Source organism: Gastrolobium bilobum, unplaced genomic scaffold, assembly GCF_033153095.1.
Source record: "Gastrolobium bilobum isolate Gb01-03AN ecotype WA unplaced genomic scaffold, APGP_CSIRO_Gbil_v1 utg22961, whole genome shotgun sequence".
Classification (NCBI taxonomy): Eukaryota; Viridiplantae; Streptophyta; class Magnoliopsida; order Fabales; family Fabaceae; genus Gastrolobium; species Gastrolobium bilobum.
Window position 1 is genome coordinate 209,348 of NW_026897314.1, and position 11,722 is coordinate 221,069.

The window sequence follows — 11,722 nt, forward strand, 5'->3', positions numbered from 1 at the left end:
AAGAAATGTTCCTTGCACAAGGACACTTTGTTAATCAGATTAATTTTTGGGGGCAACGGCATTTGACCTAACAATTGTTTTGAGCTAGTTGGGCTTAGGTTGTTATAAATAGTAACCAAACCATTGTCAACCTGGAAAAACCTTTATGATAACTAGGGTTAGCTTTTAAAACTACATGATTTAGGCCTAGTAGTTATACACGAGCTGCAAGCAAACTCACACATTTTATATTTTATGTGCTAAAAGCCACTTGAACTTAGCTCACCTAGTTAAGGTAAGTGGAGATTTAACTATTAAGTTTTATATCCTTAAAAAAAAATAAAAAATCAAGAGGGAAGTGTCCGAAATTGTTTGATACGAATATAAATTTCTTCAAAAACATATAGTACAAATCTGCCAGGACACATTTTTTAGTGCTCCTGGCTTCTTTTTGGCTATAGTAAAAATACAAGAAAAATAGATATACCAAAAGCTTTCATTAGGATTTCTGAAAGCCCTTCATGCTGCATCAAAGCAGAACAACCATGAGAGATCATCACAGGAAACTGACACCCTTTTTCTGATGGATCATCATCTGTTAAGATAGCCAAACCAGAGAAATCACAGTCCCAATCCCTCTGGTTATTAACTTGATAATACATATTAAATGCATAAGATGCATTCCCTTGGAGACTTAGACTATTACAAGAAGAACCATAGCCCAGAGCAGTACAATCTGATAGGGTACAAGCATAGTCAATACTATCAGACAAATAGTGCAAGTTTGTAGCATCTGGATCCAAGATACACCACTGCTTTTCCATGTACTTTACACCCTCCACAGGAACCAAACCCTTATTCTCTTGAAGACCTGTTAAGTCTAATTCATACTTTGGCTTCCCATCAAACTCAAAAATTCCCCAGTGCCTCTCAAAGTTGCCAGGAGCAATACTTTTAGCATTCTCATCAATCAAGCTGAATAAATAAATGTCAATTTTGCTTTTCCTTTTAGGGGTACCATTTCCACTCAGAGCATGTTTAAGCAAACCCATGTTGAACCTTTTTGCATTCTGGACATTAGCATTCACATCACCATCAGTTGGCCATCCAACTTCTCCAACTATAACATTCATGTCTGGATATCCTGCCTTTTCTAAAGCCCACAGAAGGGTATCCAGATTTGCATCAAACACATTGGTGTAAAGTGAATCACCATCTATAAGGGGCTTGTTACTCCCATCAAAAAATGCAAAATCAAAGGGGAAATGATCATTTCCATAAAGACTAAGGAAAGGATAGATATTGACAGTAAAAGGGGCATTGTTTGAATATAAGAACTGGATTATTTCAATTGTCAAGTCTCGAACTTCAGGTCTGAAGTCACCAGCTGATGGAACTTGATTTGAGTCGGGTGAATAGTAAACATCAGCATTGAAGGGAACAGTGACTTTGATCTTTGAACCAAGGCCTGCTTTATTAAGGGATGTTTGTATATTCTTAAGAGCTGGCAGAGTTGAGTGTAAATAGGTGCCATTATATTCCTTAAGAAAAGGCTCATTACCCACGGCAATATACCTGCATAATTGACATCATAAGCATGATGATACGAAGTAGAGTTAAAATATGACTTCAAACATATATATATATATACAACAGAAGCTTGTATAAGATCAACAAGAACATAAAGTACAGTAGAAGAAAGACTGCTATTTAAACTCCTTTAATTGAGGCACCTTAGCAGGCTTCTGATTTATCAACATTCCTTGAAACACTAGTTTTATTGTATTAGTTCAAGAAGCTAATGAATAGATGCAAAAGATTACAGACAGAATATGCATTCCAAGAAGTATGGTACCAACTCCCCCAGCCTTCAGAAAATTAAAGACATAACTAACAATAATTTGACCAAGAAAAACGAAAGACAAGCTAGCAGCATCTTGAGTAAAAGAATAAGTAAATTAAAATAAAAATAAAAATGCAAGATATAATGTGATCAAGAATGTTGAATATACTTGTACAAACAAGTACTTAACTTGATATTTAGTCCACCAGGGTACAAGTAACTGGTGACATTTTCATCAACCCAAGAATCTGCAACCTTAGGATTCTTACTCATCTCCTCCAACATGTTATTGGGTACTGCCAGCATCACCTCTATATCAGTCCCCAAAAGAGCTGCCATAATCCATTCTTCAGCATCAAACAGCTTCAATTTATCAAAACCATTTTCTTGAAGCATCTTAATCACTTTCTCTGGTGGAAGCTGGTGTGTTGCCATGGTTCCCCAGTTCACTCCAACCCCAGAGCCACACGAGACCATAGTTAAGAAAGCTAGAAGAAATGCCACTAGGTACCTAACGTTGGTTTCCTTTTCTTGTGCCATTTTATGGCTTTTCCTATGCTCAATTCTCTGCCTCGAGACTAGCAAAGATTCAAGAATAATGACAGAAAAGAACCCAAATAAATGGGAGTCAATCAAATATAAGAAAAAGAAAGGGGAGGGTATGATTCTTGATACCAGAATTTATAGATGCTGAGGGCTTTCTTTCTTTCTTTCTTTCTTTCTTTGTGCGTGTGTTTCAGTGCCTTCACATAGAAGGTAAAACAAAGGCTAGAATTTTGAATTTTTTACAATAACATAAAAAGCAGGAAATGGAACAAAGATTCGTTCCTTAATTCAGTTATAGTGCCAGCACGAGTTGCATTAGTATTAACCTCTTTGTATCATCAACATGATAATTGTAAAAGGAGTTTTTGCAAGGCCAATCATGTGTCTCACCCTACCAGCACACACATATCACAGATCATTTAGGCCATAAGATAATAAAGTAACCAATTAAATGCTCTTTAAAGATACAATATTCTACAAGATTTGATCTTCTGCTAAAGTATGAGATTCATTTATAAAGTAAAATGATAAATCTCAACTATTAATAAAGAACAATAATCAATTTGTTATTATTATTATTATTATTACGTACTCAACTATAGTCTATAGTAGTGGTGGTGCTTTCAAAGTGGGAGCTTGTAAACAAACGCATGCACAATGGGGACACAAGAAACTTTGGTGGAGGACAATGCATTGACTAGTAATTGACCAGAATAGAAGAGGGACAGAGTCGTCAAATATCAAACTTTACACCTTGAATTTACGTGTACCCTTGTTTATCCTATTGTCCTGTCTTGCTTCCTTTGTGAATATCTTAATTTAACAAAGCATAGCCTTTTGCTTTAATAAAAGGGCTTACGTCTAAGGATTGCATTTTTTGCAATTTTCCAAATATAGAAAATCAAATAGCATCTCAGGACTCAGAAGAAGGACGTGTTATCCTCATTGGGTATTTCTTGTTTCTCAATTGCCTGTCCTGAGAGACCACAGATTGGACAAAAGTCCTTCAACACTTCACTAAATGTACTTAGAAATAAGGGTTCTTCATTTCTGCTGTCAATACTGATGAAAAAACTTGCAGCAAATATATTATAATAAGATACGGAGCCAAATCCTGAAATTAGCAAAAAAAAAAAAAAAAAAAGGATACAGAACCCAATGAAAGTAAGTGTTGCTGTAAATTTTCTGATCTGCAGCAACTGAAGGGCTATTAAAGCCTAGAAATAATAGTGTATATACTATTTATTTAACTAAAAATAAATTATAATCTTAACTTATTAAAAGTTTAAGATATATATATATATGTATCTTTATTTGTTAATTTTAAGGATGAAAAACACTAACAATATATTCTTTGACACACTCTCTGTTTAACACTTTATTTATTATTGCATGAAATGTTATACTTACTCTATTAAATAACTTGAACCCGTACTCATCTAATGATCTCAGTATGTGATTTCTTCTAATAATAACTTTTTTTTTTAAGAAGTATTTAATATTACTCATAAAAGTAATATCACTTACAACATCTTTTTCCAAAGGTTTTAGGACTTGCGGCATGGAATAACAAAGTATAAATATAAATTTTGATAACTGCATTTTAATTATTTTTACATTACTCGTGTAGTACTGTAATATTACCAAGGTCAAATTATATTAAGGATATGATGTATATGATTTGATAATAAGTAAAAAATTCTACTACACTCATAATAAATTAAATATAAATTTATACTTTTTTTTATGGTCATTTAATCTTGGTATTATTAAAAAAGTTTGACTTTTTATATAATCATTATAAAAATTATTTAACTCTTTTAATGATGCGATAAATATGATGGAATTATAAAATACAAAATTTTTTTACACAAAATGAAATTTTTGTTAATATATTCAAACTCTTTTATGATGATATATTTGAATAATAATAATTATATGAAAACATTTTCGCTAAAAGTGGATGAAAATGAAACTCTGCTTCAATGCACTTCTGCGGGGATATGATACTATATATTTTACTAGCATGCAACAGCCAGGTTCCAAGGCTAGGATTTTGTTTCATTAGGACATTAACTTCTTTCCAACGTAAACTATGAACGAATCAACAATTAGCGAATGAACTTTGCATGGGAGTTTCTGATTAAACAAACTAAACGGATAAACCAGTCCAGTTGTAAATTGTAAACCACCAAGTCCTGTCACCCTTTTTATCCTTTCTTTTTTATAACTTTACAGTTGAACCAATCAAAGCAACCGTTTTGAGGATATGCTTGACCTGGTTCAAAATCTAATTAATAGTATATGTCTCTTTCTGCCGAAAGGAAGCATATGATATGCCTTAAGATTAGTCCGAGTAAGGTGTTTGTGGTCTAGATTGTATTGATTTTGAAATAAAAATTATTCGATCCAATTCTTTCGTTTTGATTATTTAATCATCTATTTATTTTTTATTTTAAAAAAAATCTAATCCAATTCAATTTTATTTGGTTTGGATTAGATCGATTTTCAATTTTTCGAAAACGCTAAAATTTTAGTTATACAAATCAATAGCTATGTCAAAATAAAGTCATTTAAAGCTACAAACGACCAAAAAATTCAAATATTCAAATAAAAACAAATTTTAAAACTCACGAAGAGTTAAAATAGATTAATAAACAATAAAAACTAAAACAAGATAGTTTGTTATCAATAACGTCCAATATTTCAAGTCTACAAAATAACAAGATTTCAAATTATCATATTTCAAAAATAATAAATACATAATACATTACATCAATTTTCATTAACCAAACCGAAAATCGATTCAGTTCAATTAAAATATGTAATTTTCTTTCTATTCTTGGTTTTTCAATTTTCAATTAATTCGATTATCGATTTTTCAATTCAATCACCGCAGTTTAAATCAGTTGACGAACACCCCTAACTCCAACACTCATTTCTTTTTTAATAGTATTAATCTGGGAAATATTTATTGTATATTATATTTAATAGACTCGTGCATTTGTACTGAAATCAATCGTTAAAAAATATTTGGTAGTTCACTCAAAGTATGTTAACATCATGAACCAGCTATCCCATATGATATGACAATAACAGCCGTACAATCATTGTTCAAAATAACCACGAACTCATTACAACATATACTTTTAATAAACTACAAGAAGAAATCCTCTATAACTGACTTGTCTTCTAACAGAAAAACTCGGTAGTTCGATCCAGTTTTTGCTTTGAAGTTAACTCGGCACTTTTTGCTTCGAAACATAACTTGTTTCAGTTATTTCAAATATCGAAATACAATACATATCGACAAGAATGAATACCCTTCAAGATCTTCAAAGAGTAAGGCCTATTCCTTTTTTTCTTTTTCTTTTTTAATTTTTCACGTTTCATTATGCTTGTCTTTGAGTCAGAGAGAACATGGCATTGAATCCATCCATGCATTGATGCACAGGCACGGCCCTGTCAAACCCTGAAAATTTAGGTAGTAAAATATACAAAGTTACTTTTTCTTCAGCTGCATCACCAAGGATTGTGCTATTGACTATCTTCACTAACGCATGCTCCTGGCAACCTGAAGCTTAAACAAAACATTGCCTGCACAGTAAATAAAAAGCAAGACCCAAATGTAGTTAATTATACATGTTCAACAAATCAACTAGAAGAGAATAATAAGAGTTACCGAAATGATCTAAAATGTGATGCTGAATAACTGGTACCTTGTTTGGAGCCACATCCCTAACCCTATGAAATATTGGGTCTTGTATAGGAGCGTTTAAAGCAGACTCTGCCTCCTGCAAGATAAAGTTCAATTAACCATCCGTAGTCCGAACAATTAAAGTACATATATTTCATCAGTGTCCGTATCCATCTAGCTTACAAAATCCAGGTGCCTAAGCCATCAGAACAGACAGAAGATTTTAAATACCACAAATCAGTGAAGTCATTGATATTCTAACCATAACATACAAAAGGGAAAACGTGAAACAACATTAGCAGAATGAACTCACAGCTATTATAGACTCAGGAGTTTCAGTTGCCCTAATGAAGCAATAGCAGTGGATCCATGGCAGATGTCCTTTCCAATATTTCCTCTGTAATAATCCCCGGAATGCATCTGGCAGAGCATATCTGTAGTCAGAATTCAGATATCTGCCTATATATCTTAAAATGGTAATAAAAAAGAGCACAGTAAAAGAACATGCATACTTAAAGATATATAAAACCATTAATGTAACCTCGCCCAATAGCTTAAGCTTTTGGGTTAAATTGCCACTTATATATCTTCACTTAGCCCATTACCAACCAATGTGCAACTCATCACACTTGAATACTCCAAAAATCTTCCCCTCAAGTGTGAAATCCAATATTGATATGCTCCTTCTCAACTGAGTACCCCAGGGCCTAGGTACTCAACCCACCTCCTAGCCAAACACCCGGCTAGTTGGAGCCAAACCCAGCTCTGATACCACTGTCAGGCGGTCCAGGTAGGAGCCCGTGACGGGGGACCACCACTAATGGACTAAGGCTACACCACCATATCAAGTGGATCCGACACCATGTCTGAACCCAAAACCTTAAAGCATTGGGTTCATAGATCCTTCCACTTATATACTCTTCACTTAGCCCATTACCAACCAATGTGGGACTAATCACATTTGAATACTCCAACAATAAACCGCATTGCAGTGCACACAATAAAAAAATTGCTAACTGCTAAGAAATAACGTCATTAATCCATCCTGCACAAAACTGAAGCAAGATCTAAAACTCTCACCAAGGATGATTATAGAATATATACAAGTCACATCAAAATCTACATAAATATAAGTTTTACACTTGAAACGGTAGAGTTGCCTACAACCCAGGGGTGGTGGTGGAAGGATAAACTGCCTGAGTTTTAATATACTACCAAGTAAAGGACCCATTTTTAGTATTCCTAATAGATGAAGAAAATAAGGGACTCACCTAAGGGAATAAAAGGTCAAATGATTTGTAAGAGAAAATAGTCACATCACATCAAATGGCATTTTACCTAGAAACTGAACAGCAGATGCTGGTAAATTCATTATTACATGGTCAATATGTTCCCAAGTTTTTGTGTCAGATATCTCAGAGCTTCTCATTCTCTTGTTTGTGCTTCCTTTATTCCCACCACCTTCAAGGACGCCAGTGCCATGAGCCTTTTCATTCCCTGCCAAACAAAAATGACTGAAAGTTTTACTTTCAACCTTACAGATTATTGCTATCAATGCTGTAATTGTTTTCCCAGGAAAAGGGGAGACTGCTAGACAAAAAGGTTTTGAGTCTCTTAAATCCAGAACTGAAATTACAGAAATTTTAACAAGCTAGAGGATCAAGTAACAGCTACAAGTAGTGGCAGCCTGATGTATTATTGTAGTCAGTAGAATACCATCATGAGAACTACTAGAAGATCTTTTAACAGCAATCACAGATGTAGCAGCATGCCTTGCTGAACCTTGTATATCCTCCAAACTATTGTTCATGCTATCTCCTAGGTCCTTTGTATCAACTGCAATAGCAATACTAGCATTAAGTAACATGTTCTCACCTCACAATTATAGATACTTGCAGTTATTTACCATAAAGAAATTACCAGTTAGCAACTCATTTTCTGAATTTGATTCAGCATTGTCTGGTATCTCGCAATTGAATGTGACACAATTATTCGAAATGGGGACATCATATTCTAATTTAATCTCAGAATTTGGGACTTCCATTAGCTGGGATATGAACTTTCTAGCATCCATGTTGTATGCATAAATCCGATCATCGACCTTGTTGATTTTGGCATTAATCCTCAAATAGTGAATGCTATCTGGATTTAAATCATTTGCATAGACTATGCATCCTTTCTGTGCCGAAGGAATGGCAAAAGGACCTATACCAGCAAACATGTCACAAATGGTCTCTCCAGCTCGGAATATTGAAACTAACCTTCTGTGTTCATGTTCCAATCTGGAATTCCAATAAACCAAACTGTAATCAAGCCTAAAAGTGGCACCATATTGCTTCACTTCTGTAATCATATCATGCTCTCCTGCTAAAATTTCAAATTCTGGCACACGAAATTCATTTGTAATGGTTCCAACTTTATTAACAACAGTTTTAATTCTTGGAAAATTTTTCTGCATAAATAGTGAAAATGCAAATATTAATAGGAGGAACATGCATAACATCTTCACAGAATAAAGGTAGAATTTGTGAATGAATCTATGACTGGACATCTTTTTAGCAAACGGATGTCATTTAAAGAAAAACACAGACTAATGTGGCCTCTATAGTCTGTTCTGTAGAATAACATCATTCATTTTGCTTCAAACACACATGAACCAACAAATAGATATGAATACCAGTATAGCAGTACTAAAATAAGGCAGCAGCCTATGTAGCACCGATACTGCCACGGGACACGTGACACGATATGATACGACACTCGGACACATTAATTCTAAAAAATATTAGATTTCGACACGTTAGGACACATTTTGATATTAAATAATATTTTTAATTTATTTAGTGTATATTATATTTAATATTCAATAATTTAACCAAAAAATGAAACTAAACTTATAATATTCATCAATTTTGCAAAGAAACATAAGATATCCTAAATATTTATATTAAACTCAATAAAATGGTAATTGAAATTAAACGAATCTAATAGTTGAAACTAAAAACTCAACGCAACGCAATCTTCGAACTTTTTTCTGAATTTCTATAACACGTGTTAGAGGGTCGGAGTGTCGGAGAGTGTCAAGAAGTGTCGGACACGACACGTCAGGGTTTGAAGTGTCGGTACTTCATAGGCAGCAGCATCAAATGAATCTGATAGGAACGCAGAATTGGAGTAGAAAATAGGGAGATCAAGCTCCTTACAAGCATATGTATCCCTCTGTTAAGACTGGAAATGCAGAAAAAGGAAAGAAGTTAAACAAGGGAATTCTGCAGATGCACAGAATATCCCAACCTTCCTACACTCCATCTTATTCGATGATTGCCTATCTCTCCCATATCCTTCCCTCCACTTTTATCCTTACTCCTAACCAACTTCCTCCTTTTCCTACACTCCTTGCCATCTAGGCAAGGTTGTTACAGCCTTTACAGTCCAAACTGCCTCTATGTTGTCCTCAAAGTAGTAGTGGTACGAGGCCTAACAGGATCAAAGATTTTAATACTTAATTTACAAAAGCTGTAACAATTTCAACAAAGTAAGGCAGGTCAAGAAAAAAAACTCCTAAACAGAAGATGGTGTAATACTGACTATTCCAAAAGCAATTAAAGGACAGAATTCAGTAAAGAGAAGCATTATATCTTTGTATCTAAAAATTAAATGAGACTACTGCATCCAATAGCAGTAAATAGACAAAGAAAGTTAAAAAACGGGGCTAAAACTAAATCTTGAAGTAGTCATACATACATCATAAATAACCTTTGCAATAACATCTTTGTAGGCAAGTAATTCATCATGCAGATTTAAATGGGCAATTTGACCTGTATAAGTAGGACAAACATTAGTTTACCATCGGTGGCTGACCAAACAGATTTAATTGTTAACAAAATTGAAAAGCTCACTACCCTCCCTCTGTCTGAAGGAATCAATATTAAAGAATTAATAAAGCATATTATTGAGTTAATCTGAAAAGCACATGAAACAAATTATAAAAATTTAAAAAATAAAAAGAATCCAGAAAGAGTAAAATAAAATTAATAAAGGTCAGATACCACTCAAAAAATGATCATAAATTCTAAATACTTAACTATTGTTTCAAAAGACGACGGCACCTCCACTCCAGTAGGCAGGATCTTCTTTAGCACATGATCTGCAAACCCAATAATTTGTCGGACAGTTATAAATATTTGTAGGTAACCCTAATGTAAGAAACAAATGAATCATTACAAAAAAGTGCTTCAAACTGAACGGACAAATCAAATATGGTAATGGAATACCAACACAACATGGCGATATTACCAAAGCAAATGATAAAACAGTAATAGGGTCCACTACAAATCAGACCAGAAAGAAGAAGTACACCTCTATTTGGTATGCCACGGTGGGATAAAGTATTGGGTGAATCAGCATTTCGTGACAAAAAAATCTTAATCAGGCAATTAAGCAGGTAGTCGTGGTTAAAGATCTAGGAAAGGATGCCACTACTTGACACAAAATTCATAAAGTTAAAATGCTTATCAGAGTTGCTACTGTAGTCCTGGGTGAAGAGACTTTTCAAAAACTATTCCATCAACTGGATAGTTGGCAAGTCAACATCCAGATATCATGTTAAAAAGCAGCCTCTGCAGTATAATTCAAGAGAACAATGCACTCACCTGCATTCCAGTATGAATACCCTAGCATCAACGAATAGGGCAAAACTTCAATCTCACACAATCCCTTAAGCTCATCAAGCTTTTGCTTTGGAATATCGGATAAATCTGCCCCATAGCCAAATCAAGTCAGGGATAAGAATCTCCACCGAAACTTAAAAAATTACACAAAATGACACGATGAATAGGCCATGGATTCTCCAGAATAACAAGTTAAGGCCTAGTTGGGTATCCTCAGCCAAATTTTTTAATCAAACATGAGAGCAAGAAACAGAAATCCAAGGAGATACAAGTGATAAAAATTAGAACCATTTTGATGGAACATTACATTCAGGTAGTTCTGTATATATTAATTTTTTTTTTAAAAAGGAAAGATATTCCAAAAATGCAAAAATTGATACCACCTTGATTCTGAACTTTCTCGGAGAGTATAAGGTAACGGTTTTTGTCACACGCTGGATCCTCAGTGATGGGTTTAACTCGGGGTTTGTCAAGCATGTAACTGCACAGTTTATCAAGCACGGGATTAGAAACAGAGAAGGTGAAAAACGCGCGCTTACACACATGGAGAAGAATGGAGGGAGAGATACCCATTGAGAATTCGAGTGGCAACCTTGCAAAATTGGCAAGGTATTCGAAGCGCCCACAATTTGAAGTGCTCGTCGAACTTGCTCTCGTCCAACATTGCGCAAAATTCAAATCGAATAGGATTTGTTAAGCCATAACTGAAATGAACGATCAAAATTCACAGCATGCAATGTTTCCAAAACCCTAGAGGGTTTAACGGTGTTCGTTTGGAGTTAGAAGAGCACTGGCCCGTTTTCGAATATCCGACCCGTTATGGGATTGTACTTGGAGCTTGATGTTCAAATCCATGACGGCCCATTGGACTATATATACTATGATGGCCTGGCCCAACACTATAATCAAGTGTTCCTAATCTATTTTAAGCATAGTTGTTAAAATCTCGATTTATCAGTACGATTTTATGTTTTTACGATTTTTTTC

At 34.3% G+C, this 11,722-nt stretch overlaps 2 protein-coding genes across 7 annotated transcripts; both read right to left on the minus strand.

Annotated features, from left to right (window-relative positions):
* Positions 1–434: 434 nt before the first annotated feature.
* On the minus strand, positions 435–2,362 carry LOC133305912 (glucan endo-1,3-beta-glucosidase 8-like). The gene is made up of 2 exons (XM_061506163.1): positions 2,013–2,362; positions 435–1,554 (listed from the first exon to the last, which is right to left on the minus strand). The coding sequence occupies exons 1-2, from the start codon at positions 2,360–2,362 to the stop codon at positions 435–437; spliced, it is 1,470 nt and encodes a 489-aa protein (XP_061362147.1).
* Positions 2,363–5,442: 3,080 nt separating this feature from the next.
* Positions 5,443–11,434, minus strand: LOC133305923 (tRNA (guanine(37)-N1)-methyltransferase 2). 6 transcript variants are annotated; one of them, XM_061506185.1, is made up of 11 exons: positions 11,305–11,434; positions 11,119–11,216; positions 10,718–10,822; positions 10,151–10,212; position 9,968; positions 9,810–9,883; positions 7,958–8,517; positions 7,404–7,579; positions 6,379–6,485; positions 6,088–6,162; positions 5,443–5,965 (listed from the first exon to the last, which is right to left on the minus strand). In XM_061506185.1, exons 1-11 carry the CDS (start codon positions 11,397–11,399, stop codon positions 5,906–5,908), a joined length of 1,413 nt encoding a protein of 470 aa, XP_061362169.1. In that variant the 5' UTR covers positions 11,400–11,434; the 3' UTR covers positions 5,443–5,905. The 6 variants fall into 6 exon arrangements, 5 of the variants coding, with proteins under 5 accessions (XP_061362169.1, XP_061362166.1, XP_061362165.1 ...); XM_061506182.1 differs by lacking the exon at position 9,968 and adding an exon at positions 7,782–7,901 and having other exon boundaries at positions 7,404–7,562; positions 7,986–8,517; positions 9,822–9,883; positions 10,150–10,212; XM_061506181.1 differs by lacking the exon at position 9,968 and adding an exon at positions 7,782–7,901 and having other exon boundaries at positions 7,404–7,562; positions 7,986–8,517; positions 10,150–10,212.
* Between the last annotated feature and the right edge of the window lie 288 nt (positions 11,435–11,722).